Genomic DNA, 24,344 nt, shown 5'->3' with positions numbered 1-24,344 from the left:
GAAACCCCTTTGAAACTGAATTCTGGCAAAATATGCAGCAAAAATCTCCAGTGTAAAAGTATAGCAAAGCAGCACTCACAAACCAAAGTTAAAATGGCACTTTATTACTTCAGTCCAATCCTTTTGCGCAGTCGCGCAATTCTTTGGAACTACCAATAAAATGGCATACAGGTCTTGCACCACTTTATTATGTGTTTTAGACACTTTTGGGAAAATGTATAAAATTTGAGACTTTTTTATGCCACAAAACTGGATTAACAGATTTGAAAAATTATCCCCTTTTTGTGTTCCAATAGACAGATTTTAAAACTGTTTAAAAAAAGGGGGCAGAAAGAAATAAAGGAGGAATTGTGTCAAGATCTTTTTGACCTTTTGTTTTGGAGTGTTTGCTTTTTTAAAGCCATTTTTGATGACTAAATTATCATGCCATTTGTCAAATTTTTTGCACTATTAATTTTTTCAGTCTAAAGTCTAATCTTACTTATCAAGTGGCATCAATTTGTACTCCACCAGGGCACTGCAGTACACTTACAGTACACCTTCTTCTGATAAATCTGGCCAAAAATGAAGCTTCATCCACATAAAAATAATCTGCAAAAACACTTTTTGGCATAACGACTTTGGTTCATTTCACCTGTCTAACTTGTCTAGCATAACACGCCAAATTTACCATAAAGCATGAGGCAACTTCTGCCAGCCTGGTCAAGCTTTAGTACTGTCTAAATTTAAGACAGCAATAATAAATCTTGAGCACCGTTCCAAAAGTACATATAGATTTAGGCTTTGGAGCAGATATGGGGTACCTCGTTGGATTAATGTCCTTGGCAATTGGTTGTTGAGAACCTTCTCTAGAGGAACGGTATGGTTTTGAAGCAGGATGGTAGAAAATAAGCACAGGAAATGTAGAAATACCATGGATAAACACCTTGCCCTTCTGTTCCGTCTGGCTAAACCAGCAACATAATGAAGAACTTATCTTTATTTTTGCAGTGAGAAGTTAGAACCCATAACTCCTGTGTATGCTACTATCAGATCTATATTAGAAGTAAATGAATGATTCATTCATTGTATGCTTTTTTAAAACATTGTTTTTGATCTTTCATACTACTGGATACAGTATAATGGCACCATTAATGGTAAATTAAGGGTCCAGTCAACATGTGCCCGGGGAACCGTTAGGATTTCTGTCATCAGCGTCAGCAAATGTAACTGATATCCCACTGTTAGCCAAGTGAGAATGAAGTATCACAATGGAATGGTGAGATGAGTTGCTGATAACTGGTCAGAGGAAAAGGGAGTGTAGCAGTCGAATGATGAAACGGGTTAGTGGTAGGCTTGGACTGTGGTCTGTTCATCATGGTGTCCGCAGAACTTAAATGTTAGTTTGTAGTCTGGTCTTCTTTATATACTCATTATCAAGATTGCTTTAAATAGGAAATCAAGTATGAAATATTTACTAAAGGAAATTTCTAATCCAGGCATTCATTATGTGACATTTACACCATTTGTAGACCTGGGCAAATATGAAACTCATCTTATTTTAAACAACTATTCTTTATATCACTACAGGCTACAGTATATACTGTTTTATAGACTGTCATTCAGGGTTTGTATCTCAGGATGTCCAATATCACTGGTAGTTTTGGTTAAAAATCATATATCTTTCCTTTTTTCTTGTTTTAGCACAATCATATTCCAGGCAGACAGCTATACTGGTTTCTATTGGACGCTAAATAGTAGAACAAACTTATTTCCCCTTTAATACATATTGTATCACTACTGACCAATTTGGTGGCCAAACAAAGTGTATTGGTGCCTGATCATATTTTGCATTCCAGGGCCATACATACTGTGCAGTAAAGAATGCCTTTGTATACTGAGAAAGAGAGGTTTCCTTATATAATTAACTTCTAGTGAGTACCGAGAAAAAGAGCATCTGTCTGAGAGACCAGGTGGCAAAGTAATTAGCCTCATGAAAGTTAAGATGGCTGCTAAGAATTAGCTGACTGTGGTCTCTTGTCTTCCCAGAAACTAAATATAAGAGAATTCTGTAGCAAAAACACACCAATGTATATGGAGAGAAGAGTGAACAAAAATGTTTCTCCTAATTCAGACTTGTTTCGTCTAATAATTTCTGTCCCCTAGGCATAAAACATACAAATTTAACTAAAAATCAATTAAATCATCAGTTTTCATAGTGTCGGATGAAACTGGAGTACTCAAAAACTGCAGTTACAGCCCCATTATCATGACAAATCCAGAATTCCTAGTCTATTCTAGTCTACCTTGTCTATGTATAAATGTAAATGTTTCAACTTCAGGAGTGTAGAAAAGATAACTAGATTTAGGCAATTTCCATGCCACAATATTTGGACATACTATAACAATTGCAAGTGGCAATGTGGTACAGAGAACTGAAAAGTAATTTACTAATTCTGTCTAATTCATGGACAATGTGGGGTGTTAGTAGTTTTGTCAGTGCAGTGTGTTTTTTAACAAATTTTGCACCATTCTTATGGTGAATTGTACTTCAGTTCCCTGTTGTAATAGAAACTGGCAGAACCATTATAATATGTTTTTTTTTTCTCCCTGCCTTCTGAAAGCCATAACTTTTTTATGTTTTTGGTTCGCATAATCGAGTTTGTTTGTTTGTGGTGTACTTTGCAACGTTGCCATTCAATGGTCCATATGATATAGTAGGAATTTGGAAAAAATTGTAAATGGGGTGGAATTAGAATTAAAAAAATCTGCCACTGTTATATAGGTTTCGTTATTACGATTTTCACTTTGCGGTATAAATCATATGTTACCTTTATCCTGCGGGTCAGTATAATTACAGCTCTACCAAATGTATATTTTTTTACTTTTCTTTTAATACTGAGTTGTGTGAGGGCTCTTTTTTACGGTGCAAGCTGCATTTTTTATTTATACTATTTATTGAGGTATGTATGACTTATTGATCACTAGTTATTAAATTATTTTGGAAGTGAAGCTATGTTCACACGGTTCACCATATATAAATACTTTTATATTTTAAAAATGTGGGCATTTTTGGAATCTGCGATATCAGTTGTTTTTATATTTTTAAAAACTAAAAAAATATGTTAACTTGATCTACTATGCATCAATCAGCCACTGTTTCAGGTGTTGTGACCTCTTTATTTTTTATTTTTTTAAGAGTAAATCTGATATGGCTCAAATTGTGACAAATGTATCCAGCTCCTGACATGCAACTTTTTGAAATCAGTCCTACCACAAGCGAGAGACTTTCCACAAAATATTCTTATTTCCAAATACTGTATATCAAAATAAGGAACTGCTGCATGAGAGTTGATAATTTGGCACAAAAAATTACTCAGAAACTACTCGAAAAAAATGACTTAAAAAATTATGGTCATAATACATTACCCTCTATGCTAGATTTATCACAGTGGATGATGCTAGGTGATAAATCTGGCATACCTTTAGACTTTGTAGTCTGTTTATACCACCTATTACCTTTTTGGCAGCATTGTGCAGCAAACCTTTAACGCTCAGTGTCTTAGGTCCTGCTCTTTCTCACTAAACCATGTCTTTCTTCAGCAAAGACGGATGCAGCCCAAAAAACTGTCTAAGACAATTGATAAATGTGGGGTTTGGTATGTGCACCAGAATTCTGTCTCAATTTCAGACCTAATTTTGGCAATTTAGTAACTCGGCCTCAGTGTTTTTCAAGGTATGTCATGTAGGATCACTGACTAGCTAACAGTCTATAGGAATAGGGAAATAAAGAGCTCTAGACATGTTGGTTGGAAGCAGTGTTGGAAAATGGTTTTGGTTAGTGGACTCTGTAGGTCAGGCTATATGCCTGTGGGAAAAGGTACATTTTTTGTGAACAATTCAGGTTTGACAATATTTGTTTTTGCAAAACAGCAGCAGACTGTTTTGCAGAATTTTATTATATAAATGCAGAATTTTATTATATTTCTAGAGATGTAGAGATGTAGTAGGGTACTTTCACAATAGCGTTTTTCTTTTCCGGTATTGAGTTCCATCACAGGGGCTCAATACCGGAAAAAACGTTTTTATCCTAATGCATTCTGAATGGAGAGCATTCCGTTCTGTATGCATCAGGATACATCAGTTCAGTCCCTCTTACGTTTTTTGGCTGGAGAAAATACCGCAGCATGCTGCAGTTTTCTCTCCAGCCAAAAATCCTGAAAACTCGCTGGAAATCCGTATCCGGCATTCATTTCCATTGATTAAGTGTTTCATAAAACCGGATCCGGACCTTTAAAAATGTGAAAAAAATAAAAACCAAATCCGTTTTTCCGGATGACAACTTGAAAGACGGATCCGGTATTGCAATGCATTTGTCAGAAGGATCCGCATCCGTCTCACAAATGCATCCAGATTGCCGGATCTGGCAGGCAGTTTCGGCAAGGGAACTGCCTGTCAAAATCCTCTGCTGCAAGTGTAAAAGTACCTTAAGAGATGTAGTAAGAAATATTCTCAGTGTTGTAATGCTAATGGACTATTTTATGCTGTCGTTTAGGTGCCTCAGTCACCTCTAAGCTACATGATTTTGTCCTATTTGACAGGAAGGATGATTTGTTTATGATGCGTTTGAGCAAGGAATCGGTATCAGTAGGGATGTTACTAGCATCTTTCCTATCCTCATTAAAGACTATTAAGCCATTTCCAACTATTGATATGCATGATGTGTTCTGTTTTGCATCTCAATTCCTTGACACTTGGCATCAATTCTCAGATGGTAAAAAAATATTTTAAACAAATCCTCACTCCTGGGTAGTGTACTGGATTTTCATGGCTGTGGCCAAGTTTTTAATTTAATGTAAATTGAAAAAGAATTAATAAAATCAACGTACATCAGTACAAAATAGGAATTCACTTTTTATTCCTAGGAATTCTATGCAAAATTCAATTCCATAAAGATTATCATGTTATGGCATCCACCATTCTGAGTGAAACTGGATTTTAGGGTTATACAGGATGTATATTTTCATTGTAATTAGAAATTGGTGTGCTCTGTGTTGTTAATGAATTACACACATGTTAAATAGATAAATACTAATATAAAGGTGAATGTATATTGTTTTTATTGTCCATAAGATATATACCTTTTGTTAATTGCTTACCAAAAATATTTTGACCCCTTCAGAATCTTGCGATTTTTCATTTTCATTTTTTACTCTGCCTTATGAAGCAATAACTTTTTTAATTTTTCCATTCACATAAACATATGAGAGCTTTTTATTTGCGTAACAAATTGGAATTTCTAATTGCACCGTTTAACATTTCATCTGATGTCGAATCTTGAAAAAAATGCAATTCTGCCAGTCTTATGGATTTTATTTTTACAACATTCCCTATGCAGTAAAAATGACGTTAACTTAATTCTACGAATCAGTACAATTCAGAATTGCAACATTTTTTTTTTTTGTGTTTTAAATAAAACTTAATAAAAACTTTTTATAGCTATGTCTACAGAGCTGTGTGGGGCTCATTTTTTGCAAGGATGTTTTTGGGCTTTTTGATAATTTTTTATTAAAGTTTTTGGGAATTGGAATGATGAAAAAACGGAGTATCGGCCATTTGGATTTTTTTTCTTTATGTGTTCACTGTACAGAATGAATACATTTACAATTTAATAGTACAAACATTTTGGCAAATGGCAGTGCCTCTGATATTTAGTTTTTAATTGTTTTGATTTTCAGTATGGGGAAAAAGGGTAACTTGAATCTGTAATTTTTTTCTATTTTTTCAACCTTTTTTTTATACGTTTTTAAAGTCCCCTTAGGGGACTTGAACATGCGATCACCTGATTGTTTGTCTTATAACCTGCAATGAATTACCATGAATGAACGGCTCCCCCTATCTCAGTGCTGAGGAGCCATTCAATTGTCCATGGCATCTGAGGGGTTAAATATGATCTGCTGAGGATCTTATCAGCTGTATGTAGGATCGTAATTCATGATAGCCAAATCAGTGAGGAGAGCTGAGGCAGCTCTTTAACTCATTGCTCTGAAATAACCTGTCCTTGTGTGATATTAGGATGGGTTTTGTATGTGCAAATAGGGCAGTGGCCATTTTATTTTCCTGATGCTTGCCACCTATAGAAAATGTGCTATTATAAATAATGAAGGATATTTGGGAATGTGTTTATAGTAATATTTTTATAGTAATATTTAGGTATTTTCAGTAATTTTATTGTATTGATTCCCTGAGAACCCCTTTTATTAACTATTGGATTTATATCTAAACTGCTTAGTTTCTGCTGCTTCTTCTTAGTGTTTGCTACACAGATATAGGAAACAGGACCCCCTGTTTCTTTATGTGCAGTGTATAGGCAGGCATGAATTCACTTATTCTCTCAGAAAGGCCTCATGCACACGACCGTTGTTCGGATCCGCATCCAAACCGCAGTTTTTGCGGCTCAGGTGCGGACCCATTCACTTCAATGGGGCCGCAAAAGACGCAGATAGCACTCCGTGTGCTGTCCGCTTCCGTTGTTCCGTTCTGTGGACCCGCAAAAAAAATATAGCATGTCTTATTCTTGTCAGTTTTGCGGACAAGAATAGGCATTTCTACAATGGGCCACCTGTTCCATTCCACAAGTTGCGGAATGCACAGAGGCGGCTTCCATTTTTTGCGGATCCGCGGTTTGCGGACCGCAAAGAACGACACAGTCGTGTGCATGAGGCCAAAAAAATATAATTACAGATTGAATAGAGAAATACAGCTAAAAATGGCAGATACAAGTCATATAAACCAGGATAGTGTTATTGCTCATGCATACCCGCATGGCATCTTATTCTGAAAAATTACCCTAAACAACAGTTTCACTGTAACCCCTTAAGGACCCGTGCCGTACATGTATGGCGCTGGTGGACGTCACTTTATGACCAGCGCCGTAGATGTATGGGCGGTGATCGGGTGGGTGCGGGAGCTGTGCCTGCCCGATCAGTGCAACGGACCCGGCAGTCACTGACAGCCGGGCCCCTGCTTCATACGCTGGCATCGGTAAAAACATTGATGCTGGCGTATTGAACCCTTGTGTGACCCCAGAAGTTGAAGTCCCAGAGTGGGAAAAAAATAAAAAGTAAAAATCAGTAAAAAAAAAAGTGTTTTTAATGATAAAAAATAAAGTTTCAAGTGAAAAAAAACCCTTTCCCAAAATAAAACACATAAAATTGCAAAAAAAAATAGATTTTTTTTTTAAACAGACATATTGGGTATTGCCGCATCCGTAACGAACAGCTCTATAAAAATATCACATGATTTAAACCCTCACCTGAACGCGTAGAAATTTTATTATAAAAACTGTGCTAAAACAACCATCAAGCGAAAAGTCAAATGTACCCCAAAATACACTGCGTGCAGAATTATTAGGCAAATGAGTATTTTGACCACATCATCCTCTTTATGCATGTTGTCTTACTCCAAGCTGTATAGGCTCGAAAGCCTACTACCAATTAAGCATATTAGGTGATGTGCATCTCTGTAATGAGAAGGGGTGTGGTCTAATGACATCAACACCCTATATTAGGTGTGCATAATTATCAGGCAACTTCCTTTCCTTTGTCAAAATGGGTCAAAAGAAGGACTTGACAGGCTCAGAAAAGTCAAAAATAGTGAGAAATCTTGCAGAGGGATGCAGCACTCTTAAAATTGCAAAGCTTCTGAAGCGTGATCATCGAACAATCAAGCGTTTCATTCAAAATAGTCAACAGGCTCGCAAGAAGCGTGTGGAAAAACCAAGGCGCAAAATAACTGCCCATGAACTGAGAAAAGTCAAGCGTGCAGCTGCCAAGATGCCACTTGCAACCAGTTTGGCCATATTTCAGAGCTGCAACATCACTGGAGTGCCCAAAAGCACAAGGTGTGCAATACTCAGAGACATGGCCAAGGTAAGAAAGGCTGAAAGACGACCACCACTGAACAAGACACACAAGCTGAAACGTCAAGACTGATTTTTCTAAGGTTTTATGGACTGATGAAATGAGAGTGAGTCTTGATGGGCCAGATGGATGGGCCCGTGGCTGGATTGGTAAAGGGCAGAGAGCTCCAGTCCGACTCAGACGCCAGCAAGGTGGAGGTGGAGTACTGGTTTGGGCTGGTATTATCAAAGATGAGCTTGTGGGACCTTTTCGGGTTGAGGATGGAGTCAAGCTCAACTCCCAGTCCTACTGCCAGTTTCTGGAAGACACCTTCTTCAAGCAGTGGTACAGGAAGAAGTCTGCATCCTTCAAGAAAAACATGATTTTCATGCAGGACAATGCTCCATCACACGCGTCCAAGTACTCCACAGCGTGGCTGGCAAGAAAGGGTATAAAAGAAGAAAATCTAATGACATGGCCTCCTTGTTCACCTGATCTGAACCCCATTGAGAACCTGTGGTCCATCATCAAATGTGAGATTTACAAGGAGGGAAAACAGTACACCTCTCTGAACAGTGTCTGGGAGGCTATGGTTGCTGCTGCACGCAATGTTGATGGTGAACAGATCAAAACACTGACAGAATCCATGGATGGCAGGCTTTTGAGTGTCCTTGCAAAGAAAGGTGGCTATATTGGTCACTGATTTGTTTTTGTTTTGTTTTTGAATGTCAGAAATGTATATTTGTGAATGTTGAGATGTTATATTGGTTTCACTGGTAAAAATAAATAATTGAAATGGGTATATATTTGTTTTTTGTTAAGTTGCCTAATAATTATGCACAGTAATAGTCACTTGCACACACAGATATCCCCCTAAAATAGCTAAAACTAAAAACAAACTAAAAACTACTTCCAAAAATATTCAGCTTTGATATTAATGAGTTTTTTGGGTTCATTGAGAACATGGTTGTTGTTCAATAATAAAATTAATCCTCAAAAATACAACTTGCCTAATAATTCTGCACTCCCTGTAGTACCAATCAAACTCATCTCATCCCACAAAAAAATTAGACCTTAGCTATCACCCCCAAAAAAAATTATGTCTCTCAGATAAGGGAGACACTAAAACATTATTTTTTTGTTTCAAAAATGCTTTTATTCTGTTAAAAGTGAAAAAAAATTGCCACATCCGTAACATCCTACTGTATAAAAATATCACATGATCTAACCCCTCAGGTGAACCTGGTCAACTTACATCACAAAAAGTGAAATACCAAGCGATCAAAAATTCATACGAACCCTAAAATATTACCAATCAAACTGTCATTTTATCCCACAAAAAATGAGACCCTAGGTAAGACAATTACGCAAAATATAAAAATAAACTATAGCTGTCAGAATATGGAGACACTAAAATATGATTTTTTTTGTTTTAATAATGCATTTTTTGTGAAAAACTTAAATAAATAAAAAAGTATATATATTCGGTATTGCCGCATTGGTAACAACCTGCTGTATGAAAATGTCACATAAATTAACCCCTCAGATGGACACAAAAAAAAAGTCTTTTTTTTTGTCACCTCACAACACAAAAAGTGTAATACCAAGCGATCAAATAGTCATTTGCACCCTAAAATAGTACCAATCAAACTCATCTCATGCCAAAAAAAATGAGCCCCTACATGACAATCACCCAAAAAATAAAAAACTATGGCTTTCAGAATATGGAGACACAAAAAAAATCATTTTTTTTTTAATGCTTTATTATGTAAAACTGAAATAAACAACCAAATAAAGCAGCTAAAACACCTAAAAGGTTAGAAGTTTGTAAAATCAGTTTTGAATAACTTGAGGGGTGTAGTTTCTAAAATGGGGCCATTTATGGCTGGTTTCCATTATGTAAGCTCCACAAAGTGACTTTAGACCTGAACTGGTCCTTTTTTTGGTAAATTTTTTTGGTAAATTTGGTATCTTTATTATAAATAAATAAAAAATATTTTGAGTCAAATTTACCACTGTCATGAAGTACAATATGTGACAAGAAAACAATCTCAAAATGGCTTGGATAAGTAAAAGCGTTTTAAAGTAGTCACCACATAAATTGACACATGTCAGTTTTGCCAAAAATGGCCTGGTCCTTAAGCTGAAAAATGGCAGGGTCCTGAAGGAGTTAAGCAACAATCCAGGATCCGCTGACGTTTTTCATCTAGCAATTCGGTCAGAAAAACCTTCATTTACCTACTTCCTTTTTCTGTATGCAAAATTTTCCCATCAAGCTACTGTAGATAAAGGCAGAAAGCTGCAACTTGATATTCTATGCACACAGACACCTATATGGTGTGGTTTTCTGAACACAGCCCCATAAGATGAACAGACCCACAGTGGAGAGAATATTCCTGGAAATCTCTACTTGTTTATATCCATATGGGTTGCTCTATGAAGCCCTGTTTTCATTTTGCAACCATCACACATGATCCGCTTTTAGCTTCACTCCTAAATATTGGGAATCTAAAATAAGATATAATTTAGGAGTTGGGAGACCATAAATAACTAAACACCCCTCAATTCCATTCCAACATTGGGCACTATCAGCAGCAGTATGACTGAGACAACTGTATCTCCTCCAGCTAGACCACTTTCTACATTTACAATTCTACTCTATGTTACTCTGTACTCTCTTCTATTTGAGTTCATGCTCTTTTATGCTGCATTATGCATGATCTCATTATAATATCTCACAACAATTAATCTAATTATAATATCTCAGATAAACTGAGTGTTTGTGTTTTTGTGTATAGGGCTGTGGGATGTCACGCAGCATAATTGAGAATTGAGCTCTGGATGCACACATTCAGATGACATGATATTGCCCAATATCAGACCAATATAAATAAAGCAAAGCAACACAACATTTTATTGCTGAAATTTACAAAATAATATTGAAAAATAAGTAGTTTTATCTTCGAATGGTATACAAACGCTTTTGTCTCAGAGACCCTTTATCTGTAAAGAATAAATCAAGGCAACTGGACGTACTGTAGATTTCTTGAAAATGTTTCACTCGTTCTTCCATATTCTAGGTTCTTCAAAGTAGCCACCTTTTGCTTGGATTACTGCTTTGCACACTCGGCATTCTCTTGATGAGCTTCAAGAGGTAGTCCCCTAAAATGGTTTTCACTTCACAGGTGTGCCCTGTCAGGTTTAATAAGTGGGATTTCTTGCCTTATAAATGGGGTTGGGACCATCAGTTGTGTTGAGGAGAAGTCAGGTGGATACACAGCTGATAGTCCTACTGAATAGTTAGAATTTGTATTATGGCAAGAAAAAAGCAGCTAAGTAAAGAAAAACGAGTGGCCATCATTACTTTAAGAAATGAAGGTCAGTCAGTCAGCCGAAAAATTGGGAAAACTTTGAAAGTAAGGGCTATTTGACCATGAAGGAGAGTGATGGGTTGCTGCGCCAGATGACCTGGCCTCCACAGTCACCGGACCTGAACCCAATCGAGATGGTTTGGGGTGAAGGCAAAAGGGCCAGCAAGTGCTAAGCATCTCTGGGAACTCCTTCAAGTCTGTTGGAAGACCATTTCAGGGGACTACCTCTTGAAGCTCATCAAGAGAATGCCAAGAGTGTGCAAAGCAGTAATCAAAGCAAAAGGTGGCTACTTTGAAGAACCTAGACTATTACATATTTTCAGTTGTTTCACACTTGTTTGTTATGTGTATAATTCCACATGTGTTAATTCATAGTTTTGATGCCTTCATAGTCATGAAGATAAAGAAAACTCTTTGAATGAGAAGGTGTGTCCAAACTTTTGGTCTGTACTGTATATTTGGACAGAGACAGCATTTTTCTAATTTTTGTTCTGTACATTACGACAATGGATTTTGAACAAAACAATTCAGATGCAGTTGAAGTTCAGGCTTTCAGCTTTAATTCAGTGGGTTGAACAAAATGATTGCATAAAAATATGAGGAACTAAAGCATTTTTTAAACTTAATCCCTTCATTTCAGGGGCTCAAAAGTAATTGGACAAATTAAAAAATTATAAATAAAATGTTAATTTCTAATACTTGGTTGAAAACCCGTTGTTGGCAGTGACTGCCTAAGGTCTTGAACTCATGGACATCACCAGACGCTGTGTTTCCTCCTTTATAATGCTCTGCCAGGCCTTTACTGCAGAGGTTTTCAGTTGCTGTTTGTTTGTGGGCCTTTCTGTCTGAAGTTTAGTCTTTAACAAGTGAAATGCATGCTCTATTGGGTTCAGATCAGTTGACTGACTTGGCCATTCAAGAATATTCCACTTCTTTTCTTTAATAAAATCCTGGGTTGCTTTGTCTTTATGTTTTGGGTCATTGTCCATCTGTATTATGAAACGCCGACCAATCAGTTTGGCTGCATTTGGCTGGATTTGAGCAAACAGTATGTTTCTGAAAACCCCAGAATTCATCCGGCTACTTCTGTCCTGTGTCACATCATCAATAAACACTAGGGACCCAGTGCCGCTGGCAGCCATGCATGCCCAAGCCATCACACTGCCTTCACCGTGTTTCAAAGATGATGTAGTATGCTTTGGATCATGAGCTGTACCATGCCTTCGCCATACTTTTTTCCTTTCATCATTCTGGTAGAAGTTGATCTTGGTTTCATCTGTCCAAATAATGTTCTTCCAGAAGTGTGCAGTTTTTTTTTTGATTTTTTTTAGCAAATTCCAATCTAGCCTTTTTATTCTTGAAGCTTATGAGTGGCTTGCACCGTGCAGTAAACCCTCTGTATTTACTTTCTTACAGTCTTCTCTTTATGGTAGATTTGTATATTGATACGCCTATATCCTGGAGAGTGTTGTTCACTTGGTTGGCTGCTGTGAAGAGGTTTCTCTTCACCATGGTAATTATTCTGCAATCATCCACCACTGTTGTCTTCCATGGGCGTCCAGGTGTTTTTGCATTGTTGAGTTTTTTTGTAATGTTTTCGCAGATGAAGGGTGGCTTGCTTTATCTGCATGGAGTGCTCCTTTGACCGCATGTTTACTTCTCAGCAAAATCTTTAAAATGCAAGCACCACACCTCAAATCAACTCTTTTTATGTGCTTAATTGAGAATAAAATAATGAAGGAATTGCCCACACCTGCCCATGAAACAGCCTTTGAGTCAGTTGTCCAATCACTTTTGGTCCCTTTGAAAACAGGGTGCCACATGTAAAGGAGCTGAAACTTCTAAACCCTTCATACAATTTTTATGTGGATACCATCAAATGAAAGCTAAAAGCCTGGACTTTGTCTATGTCCATTATATAACTATAACTTGAATTTGTTTTAGTAAACAGGTAATAAAAACAAAATTTGTGTCAGTGTCTAAATATATATGGACCTAACTGTATATGCAACTAATTCACAGTGTCATTGTCCCTCATTTTTACAAATCTCTGCTTTTGGATGGAACATGTAAAAATCCTTTCTCTATCCAGCTAATTACGATACCAACAACTCAAACCAACATAAATTATTATGGAAACACTATATTAATTTATACTCTGATAGATTATTTCACATTTTCTTAAAATTTTATTCCACATATTAATATAATTTTGGAAGAAAACAATGTTTTCATAAAAAAAAATTGCTATCTTTGGACTGCAGAAAGATAAAAAGGAATAAAACTAGTGTAAAAAGAGATGTAATATAATATCATGTTACATCTTGTTAAAGGGCTTCTGTCACCCCCCAAAAGTCATTTTTCATTTTTGGGCTAATTAAAATCCTTATAGTGCGATTATTCAAGGATAAACCCGAAAGAGAAGATGTCATCGGCGCAGGCGCACTGAGGAAGTGCTGAGGAAGCGAGCGTCCTTCTCTCAGAGCGCCTGCGTAAGGCGCAGGCGCGGGATTTGAATTGAAGACAGTGCCAGCCGGAGGAGGAGAATGCTCGCTGGCCCTGTCAATCAACAGGAGGAGGGGGCATTTTTTTTGAAAGGAGGATGTGGCAAGTAACCGCCCTACTTGCTGGTAGCAAGGAAATTGACATATTATAAAAAGTGCGGTTTTTAAAGAAACTAAGCAACAGAAAAAAGTAAGAGCCCTATATATTAAATAATCGCACTATAATGATTTTAATTAGCCCAAAAATTTAAAAATGACTTTTGGGGGGTGACAGAAGCCCTTTAAGAGGTGGCATGGTAATGCAAAATAGTCTGCATATGACAGAAATTGAATTATTCTGAGAAGTGTATGAAAACATAAGATAAGGGTCTGTTTCTAAGTTCACATAAATGTCTATGTGAGTTTATGTAAGAAATTTGTTAAAGGGAACCTGCCACGTTGAACTTGCTGTCCCATCTGCAGGTAGCATGTAATAAGTGCTGAATGCTAATCACAATAAAATAAAAAAAATAGGGCTGCATGGATTCAGGACCATTCATTTATGGGATGTTTTTTTCAAACCACCTAATAGCCAGTGATATCATACTGCTATAATGCTATACAGTACAAATCTTGAGGCAAAGCAACATTCACTCACTGCAGTTATAGGACTGCTATCATGTGGCTGGGCAGTGGGCACCATTTTTCAGTTTGTCCTGTCAAATAATCATAGACTAGGTTATAGTATATATATATATATTTATATATATTTATATAAGAAAACTCTTTGAATGAGAAGGTGTGTCCAAACTTTTGGTCTGTACTGTATATTTATATATATACAGTACAGACCAAAAGTTTGGACACACCTTCTCATTCAAAGAGTTTTCTTTATTTTCATGACTATGATGCCTTCAGTGTGAATCTACAATTTTCATAGTCCTGAAAATAAAGGAAACTCTTTGAATGAGAAGGTGTGTCCAAACTTTTGGTCTGTACTGTATATATATATATACATATATTGTAAGGGATTGCTCTCTCACAGGGTGTCTCAATCACAGACTTCTCCTCTGACAACAGGGTTCAAGTCCAAATGGTGCTTTATTCTGGCACTTTAGCACCATCATAAACATAAACTAAAATACACACCTGCCCATCTGGGCTCTAGCCAATACAGAGGTCTTCTCCCTGGCTCATCTAAAAAAACACAGTTTACACACAGGGTCTCCGGCTCCAACCCTCTCTGTAGGGTCACTTCCTCTCCCCAGTCATACACAGAGGGTTGTCTTATCCCTCCTTGATTATAGCCCAGCTGACCTCACCTGTGATCTCCTCAGCTAAAGGTAACATCTGTGGTGGACTAGGTGTCTGAACTGAGAGACTCCCACTACCAACCTGTCTCCCAGTCCAAAGAAATCCAGCCCATACAACTTTAAACAAAACAATCTCCAGCAAGCTATGCCTTGCTGAAGCAGCACTATTTCTGGATTTCAGTTATCTCACCCAGCAAAACTGAACCACCGGTTGAAATACACACCCCCACCATACCGCTCTCTATACCATACATTATCTCTCTCTCTATACATATATATATATATATATATATATATATATATACACTCACCTAAAGAATTATTAGGAACACCTGTTCTATTTCTCATTAATGCAATTATCTAGTCAACCAATCACATGGCAGTTGCTTCAATGCATTTAGGGGGGTGGTCCTGGTCAAGACAATCTCCTGAACTCCAAACTGAATGTCAGAATGGGAAAGAAAGGTGATTTAAGCAATTTTGAGCATGGCATGGTTGTTGGTGCCAGACGGGCCGGTCTGAGTATTTCACAATCTGCTCAGTTACTGGGATTTTCACGCACAACCATTTCTAGGGTATACAAAGAATGTTGTGAAAAGGGAAAAACATCCAGTATGTGGCAGTGCTGTGGGCAAAAATGCCTTGTGGATGCTAGAGGTCAGAGGAGAATGGGCCGACTGATTCAAGCTGAAAGAAGAGCAACGTTGACTGAAATAACCACTCGTTACAACCGAGGTATGCAGCAAAGCATTTGTGAAGCCACAACACGCACAACCTTGAGGCGGATGGGCTACAACAGCAGAAGACCCCACCGGGTACCACTAATCTCCACTACAAATAGGAAAAAGAGGCTACAATTTGCATGAGCTCACAAAAATTGGACTGTTAAAGACTGGAAAAATGTTGCCTGGTCTGATGAGTCTCGATTTCTATTGAGACATTCAAATGGTAGAGTCCGAATTTGGCGTAAACAGAATGAGAACATGTATCCATCATGCCTTGTTACCACTGTGCAGGCTGGTGGTGGTGGTGTAATGGTGTGGGGGATGTTTTCTGGGCACACTTTAGGCCCTTTAGTGCCAACTGGGCATCGTTTAAATGCCACGGGCTACCTGAGCATTGTTTCTGACCATGTCCATCCCTTCATGACCACCATGTACCCATCCTCTGATGGCTACTTCCAGCAGGATAATGCACCATGTCACAAAGCTCGAATCATTTCAAATTGGTTTCTTGAACATGACAATGAGTTCACTGTACTAAAATGACCCCCACAGTCACCAGATCTCAACCCAATAGAGCATCTTTGGGATGTGGTGGAACGGGAGCTTCGTGCCCTGGATGTGCATCCCTCAAATCTCCATCAACTGCAAGATGCTATCCTATCAATATGGGCCAACATTTCTAAAGAATGCTATCAGCACCTTGTTGAATCAATGCCACGTAGAATTAAGGCAGTTCTGAAGGCAAAAGGGGGTCCAACACCGTATTAGTATGGTGTTCCTAATAATTCTTTAGGTGAGTGTATATATATATATCTAAATATATATTTTGGATCATTCTTTTTTTCTGTTTCAATAGTTTTATTGGTTTAGTATCAATAAAAGATAATAGAGGACAATAAAATGCAGTTTCACCTGCTAAACATTGCAGGTGGGAGAAACTATGTTTGTCTTTGCAGCATGAGACAAACAGCCAACTGGATAATATTATTATAGTAAAGACGCATTATCAAGATTGTTAACAGTTTCCTCAAATATACCTTATTCTAGTCTATATGGTTTATTATGAATGAGGGATGATACAATTCCCAAAGAGGAAAATACAGTATGCCAGCGAAAAAAAAAAAGGAAAATAAATTATATATAAACATAAATAAAGGAAAGAGCAGGGTTATAGTTCCACCTATATCGATAGAAGTTGGAGTTTTAGTTTGGTTGATCTTATGGATCTAGTAGAGTGGCATAGACTGTAGACCTCCATGGCGTCCAAGTTTTATAGTATTTGGGCGATGTGTTATTACTGTTTGCTATCATTTCTTCGAATCTGCAGTTAATATTTACTTTCCTGGTTATCTGTGAAATGGAATTCCAGTGTTATGCGATACTCTGGAGGGAAGCTGTAAGTATATGACAGAGTACAGTTTTTTGAGAGGGAGATAGATTGTCTAAATTTAATCTCAAAAGAAATATTTCTGGTTTGAAAGGGAGTTTCACTCCTATGACATCATCCTTTTTTTCAATGAATGATAATGAAATAGTTGAGTCTTATTTATTAGATGATTTTTGTCCTGCTATAGCTTATTTGCTGAACTGAAGCATTTTCAAACAACAAGAATCTATACGAGCAGACTAGCTTTTAACCATCAGGTTTATATGGATTATCCATATTACATCTATTTACTATAAAAAGCTGACTTTCATTGTTATATATATGTGTGTTATAGGTTAGTATCCAGTGATAAATTATTTTGAGAAGCCAAGTGAGGGCTCTATATAACCTACTGACAAAATCCACAATGACCTACCTCTTTTAAATTATTAAGGACACATGCATTGCAATTTATCTATTTTGCTGCCTTGCGCTGGGGAGGAAAAATTTTTATTATTCCATACTGCTTCATATCAAATTGTAAAGGCTTTTTAATACATTATTAAATATATACATGTAGTCATGGTATCGAAGTAGATAAGGATGTGCTCAATTTGCTGAAATCTAAACTTAGCAAAAAATAAAAAATAAAGTAATCCAAGAACATATTATTTCATACTAAATTTCATGTATTCCCTAAGACCTGGACTTTTTATATATATATTGTAGGAAGGCGCAAGGGTCCATCGTTGACGGAAGGTATGTGTCACCAAGGTTCCTGGCATCGGTAAAGTAAGAGCCGGTATTTTCAGGTGTCAGTGATTGACACTTTGCTATTTTAGTATGGCTATATAGCTGATCCGGGACGGCTCTTACTGGGAGTAGTTAAAGTACTGAGCCCTCTGCTGGGCTGAAAATCTGAGTGTGTGTTGGGAGAGCAGGCCTCTTAAAGCCTGCATTTTGACTGCTGGAGGCAGAACCGCCGACAAGATGACATTTTTTTGTTATGCACAAACTTTCTACTTGGTGTGAACAAACACCAACCTTGCAAAGGGTGTTTTTTGTTTGACCTTATGTGTGAATAAACATGGACATTTGAATTACGAACTTGCACTTTGCCTCTGTACTGCACCCGCTTATCCTAACTACCAGAGCGAAGCCACACAATATATATATATATATATATATATATACAGTACAGACCAAAAGTTTGGACACACCTCATTCAAAAAGTTTTCTTTATTTTCATGACTATGAAGGCATCAAAACTATGAATTAACACATGTGGAATTATATACATAACAAAAGTGCGAAACAACTGAAAATATGTCATATTCTAGGTTCTTCAAAGTAGCCACCTTTTGCTTTGATTACTGCTTTGCACACTCTTGGCATTCTCTTGATGAGCTTCAAGAGGTAGTCCCCTGAAATGGTCTTCCAACAGTCTTGAAGGAGTTCCCAGAGATGCTTAGCACTTGTTGGCCCTTTTGCCCTTTTGCCTTCACTCTGCGGTCCAGCTCACCCCAAACCATCTCGATTGGGTTTAGGTCCGGTGACTGTGGAGGCCAGGTCATCTGGCGCAGCAACCCATCACTCTCCTTCATTGTCAAATAGCCCTTACTTTCAAAGTTTTCCCAATTTTTCGGCTGACTGACCTTCATTTCTTAAAGTAATGATGGCCACTCGTTTTTCTTTACTTAACTGCTTTTTTCTTACCATAATACAAATTCTAACAGTCTATTCAGTAGGACTATCAGCTGTGTATCCACCTGACTTCTCCTCAACGTAACTGATGGTCCCAACCCCATTTATAAGGCAAGAAATCCCACTTATTAAACCTGACAGGGCACACCTGTGAAGTGAAAACCATTTCAGGGGACTACCTCTTGAAGCTCATCAAGAGAATGCCAAGAGTGTGCAAAGCAGTAATCAAAGCAAAAGGTGGCTACATTGAAGAACGTAGAATATGACATATTTTCAGTTGTTTCACACTTGTTTGTTATGTATATAATTCCAAATGTGTTAATTTATAGTTTTGATGCCTTCAGTGTGAATCTACAATTTTCATAGTCATGAAAATAAAGAAAACTCTTTGAATGAGAAGGTGTGTCCAAACTTTTGGTCTGTACTGTATGTTTGACTCTTTATTTTTGTAATATCCAGGTCACCCACAACTCTTTTCTTTTTATTCACATATTATGTTTTAGTAACAACCATCGATTTGAAATTTTTCTACTCTCATTGGTCTATCCGTGAATCAGAGTCACCCATGTATAGGTTTGCAAAACTTTGCATAAATATTGTACCCATCACAGTACCCTGTAGTGTACCTGCATATACAATTTGGCATCAAGCTAGATATGTTATATGTCAAAATATATTCAATACCCTCTTAGATATAATTTTTTGTAGTGAGTTTATTTGTTGGCAAAGTTGTGCTTTTATCTAAATAGTTGTGACCAAAATTAGGCTTTTATTTTGTGGACTATTGATAGACAATCTATCACTGGATTGTCATTCCAAAACAAAACTTTATGGACAGCACTAACAATTAGGGGATCATGCTCCAGATGCAGCAGTCAATCATCCCAGTCTGTCCTCCAGGCTCCAAATCATCTCAGAATTAAAAATAAGATTGCCAGCATCTTCATCTTTGGCTAAACTTTATTGGAGTTTTCACATACTACATCATATGTTAACCTACTAAGGGTCTTTATCAAATGTACTTGAAAAAGACCCTTAGTAGGTCAGTATGTGGTGTATTATGTGAAGGCTCTAATAAAGGTTACCCAATGATGAAGATATTGGTGAACTTCATTTTTCATTTGGGGTTGCCATTCTATATGTTGTCTAACTTATTGTCTTCTATGATTTGAGTATTCCTATCTACTGTCTCTGGTTCCACACGTGGTAATTTTATTGGCCTACTGATCTGGGATTTGGAGGGTCCTTATTATTCACTATGCCTACAGCTTCAAATTTCGGTCCATCTTTTTATGTGTTCTGGTGACTTCTGAACTCAATTTATTGCAAATTCAGTGTGATTAGTAAATCTAATATTATGTATTTGGATTGTTATATTCATAGCTACCAGGAAAGCACTTGCATGTATTTTTAAATTGTATTGCCTAAAGTGATTTATGAAATATGATTTATAAGATAACAGGTATATCTGGCAGACCATATATATGGTGTATTGTTATGCTGCATGTGTACTTTTCTGCTTTTACGAAATCTGCGACCTAAGGAGCTCTTAATATTATTTATATCAGATTATTTCTGGTTGTGTAACTTCGGCGAAAACAGCCCAATTGATTTTATATTAAAACCTTGAAGTTACAGTTGAAGATAAAATGTGTGATCAGACTACAAACAAACATGGAATTTCACTAAGCCAAGCAGAAGGCATATTACTCACAAAACCAATAGAATACAGTATGGGCATATATTCTTTGTATAACTAGTCTTTATTAATCATCAATAATTATCCCTAACATATTTGTCCTATGAAAAACCCTTGTTATCTTCCTACTGACCATCTCTACAAATATCCTTTTTATATGTCAGGTTTTTACTATTACATAAATATTTCTCTGGTACGCTGTAACCCACCTAAACTGTGCTTGCCTTAAACTCCCACCATTGTGAATATGATAAAGAGTGGTGCTAAGTATGGACATTACAGGCGGGTTGTAACTAGTTTGCTTAGACCAGTGTTAATCAAGTCTAGTGCTCAAGTACCCCCCACAGTTTGTATTTTCAGGATGGTATTTAGATTTCACAGATTATATTCCGTAATTGTCAATGCATCAGGATTTGCCACAGATATTCTTTCTATGGGTTTACTATATCTTCAGTGTTTTCATCATAAATAATGCATTTGTTGAGATGTTCTGAGATCAGCAACAATTTTGGTCAAGCGGGGGTGCCATAAAATAATAAAAGACTCATTAAAGGGATTGTCCAAGAGTCTCATTTTGATGGTCTATCCTTAGGATAGGCCATCAATATCTGTTCAGTGGGGTTCCAACTCCCTGCATTCCCTCAGCTGTTTGAAGAGGTTGTGGCACCCCAGTGAGTGTCACAGCCTCTTCTTATGCCAGTGACATCACATTCACCTGTCACATGGCCTAGACTCAGCTCAGTACCATTCAAATTAATAGGGTTGAGCTGCAATACCAAGCGCAACCACTACTCAACCACTACTGTTCTTGGCAAGCTGCGAGAAGGCCGTGACACTCACCAGAGCACCAAAGCCGCCTCAAACAGACCCCCGCCTAACAGATACTGGGTAATGTAATTGATGCAGAACAGTATACAAAAACCATGGAACCAGTGGTTCCACAGTGCTGGAACTATGAGGGATTTATCAGGTGAGTAATGGATTCTTTATTATTTTATGGCATTTGCACCCCATGTATTTGTTTACTTGAGATACATATATTTACTTCCAAATTGGTATTTCGAAACAGAAAACTTTTACAACAGATCATTTCAGGATAATGCTATTTTAGCTGATGCTGATGAAGTAAGCAAAACATTTTCATAGGCTCTTCAAGACTATGGTTTCTACCAGCATGTCCAGGTTAAGTCATCTGTTCATCCTTAGTTGTGGCCTATGTAGGTTCATCTAGATATAGTTCATAGAATTTAATACTCCAGCAGTGTAATAGCTTATTGTGAGTGACTAGAAGATAATTTTGTACAGAATCTCCATCATTTTATAGTATAATGTAATTTTAACATTTATATGCACGTAACTAATTTGCATTTTTTTATTTTATTTTACAAATTGTAGACAAACAAAGCAGTGGCTAAAGGTGACTTTCATCAAGCAAGTTCCAGTTCCCGGAGAGCACTCTTCCTAGCAGTACTGTCCATCACCATAGGAACAGGAATATATGTTGGAGTGGCTGTAGCACTTATAGCATACCTTTCTAAAAACAATCATTTATGAAACATAGAAAGCTTATAGCTGATGAAACCGGACTTATTAATACAAAAAAGGCACAAGACTGAACATACTTATATCAACTCTACAGAGGAGAAGAATCAAGCTCTAATTGGAATGTGGCTGTTCAAAATTGGGATCTTTTCATTCATTTTTGGTTGTTCTTTTTCATCTTGGTTCCGTTTTAAAATGCAAGTGTCTTGCTGTTATTCTAAGCAGCCAGTCAAGACTGCTAAGGAGGTTTGCTTTTCTAAGACATAGCAGATAGTGACCAATAAAGTCACCTTTTGTAGGTGTTTGCTAATGTGATATCACAACAGGTTAAAATGGCTCATGTATTCCATTGTAAATCAGCGTCTCTGGCTTGTAAATCCGAAATTATAGCAATATATTAATATACACATGATTCATTCTCATAGGCTGATGGAATCAATTAATGTCTGCCCCCTGGCTCCTTAGTAACAAAACAACATTTCATTGAGTAAATCAGCATGAGATCCCCTGCCCTTTTTAACTTAATAGAAGCTTTTTTAGCTCATTTGACATTTCCTTTGTTGATTGGGTTGAAGTGAAACAATACTGAACATGTTCTGGAACCATAATTTTTCTGTGCTACTGTATGTTATATTGAAAATACATTTGAAGAGAGACATAGGCACCAAATCCTCAATTTGTTTTCTTATCAGTTTCTGAACTTACAATGAATGGGGAAAGAATATTTCTGGCATGTTATCTTTTCTAATATTTCACTTCGAGTCTTGCTATGAAAACAAATCAGCCATTTTTTAAAGGCTACTTCTTACAGTAGCTTTGCTGTTCTGTTTGCAAGTAGCATGTTATAGAGCAGGTGAATCAGAGCAGATTGATGATCTAATTTAAGTTAAGTGAGCAGTACTGCTCAGTGACTGACACCCTTTTTTTATTGGTATGCATACAGATATAGCTGTTGATCAATGACTAGGACCACCCACTGGACTCCTTGGACCAAAAAGAGAAGGGAATAGCTCAATATAATACATGATCTACTTAATTTTTTCCCACTAAGCTATATATCAATCTTCTCAGCTTCTCTTGCCCTTAAAATGCTGGCCGCAGATAGGAATATGTCACATTTCATAACCTTTAAGTGTTTATTTTAATCTTCCATTATGAAATTAAAACGTTCCCAAACCATGTAGTCTGTAACAGTTTGATATGTAAACTGCATTTTGATTATAGGCCATTATTATGCACTTCCCAAATCAAAACATATAAAAAAAGCAGCATGGCCTGTAAAAAATATACTGATCTAGCAAGTGCCAACATCAATGGGTTAATGTGTTAGCTTATAACTCGATACCAGCGTAAAGCTTTAGAAGCTTTGTATATTGTTTACTAAGCTAGCATGATAATCTTGCGTTGCAGATGTGGTTCAGAAATCATCGTAAATCCTACTGTAAGAACTAATTATATAACAGCATCACAATCAAGGCAGGAGACCATCTCACCTGCATGGGACAGTCTATTCCGTAATCATCAAGAGGCCTTGACAGCTGAAGATCTTTTAAATAGAACAGTGCAAAGACAGGAGATGCTTACCTGTCAGGGCTTTAGCACCTTACAGAAAACCTATTAGAAAGGATGGTAAGATGTGAATATATTTGGTCAATTTGCAGAACTCACCAAAATGAAAAAAAAAAGTTTTCTGTGGTTATTTTTTAGGACTTAAAATATTTATTCTATAAAATGTGTTAGAAAAAAAAATTTGGCATTAAAGCAGAAGAAAAAGGTAGTTATAAAGGATTCTTCAAAAGTGTCTAATTTTGAATCTGTTGTTGTGTTGAACATGGACATAAGTATCTTTATCATTTTTATTGCTTTCATTTCATGTTTTTTAATTGAACTTTTTCTAACAACCATCAAATTCTTTCAAACTTTGGTTTGATTATAATTAATTTGCATTGATTGCTTTGGGGCTTATATGAATGCAGTGCAAATCTTAGCTATTGTATGTGCCACCCCACACTTTCCCAAGTCATCCAATGTGCTAATGCACTCCTATGCTCTAAGCAACAAGATCTCAAAGTTTTGATATATAAGAGAATTTAAAGTGTTTGGGCACAAGGATCACTGGGGAAGAAGTCACCTACCAGATTTGGGCAGTGATTGGGGGCACTTAAAGGGAGCATGTGACATGTAGTCTGATGTGTGGGCTGGGCAGCAGGTTAAAATGAGGAGTTGAGCAGATTGATATATAGTTTTGTGGAAATATTTTC

General features: G+C 37.0%; 1 protein-coding gene across 1 annotated transcript in view; it reads left to right on the top strand.

The window, feature by feature from the left end:
• Window positions 1–22,691, top strand: part of SYNDIG1 (synapse differentiation inducing 1) — a 462,378-nt gene extending 439,687 nt beyond the window's left edge. Inside the window, exon 5 of the mRNA XM_040427400.1 lies at window positions 21,937–22,691. Within this exon, the coding sequence (XP_040283334.1) occupies window positions 21,937–22,095 (159 nt within the window). The 3' untranslated portion in view covers window positions 22,096–22,691. The remainder of the gene's footprint in view (window positions 1–21,936) is intronic.
• The last annotated feature ends 1,653 nt before the right edge of the window (window positions 22,692–24,344 follow it).

This window comes from Bufo bufo, chromosome 4 (assembly GCF_905171765.1).
Source record: "Bufo bufo chromosome 4, aBufBuf1.1, whole genome shotgun sequence".
NCBI lineage: Eukaryota > Metazoa > Chordata > Amphibia > Anura > Bufonidae > Bufo > Bufo bufo.
Note: the sequence above shows the minus strand (reverse complement) of the source record. Positions and strands in the feature narration are given on the sequence as shown.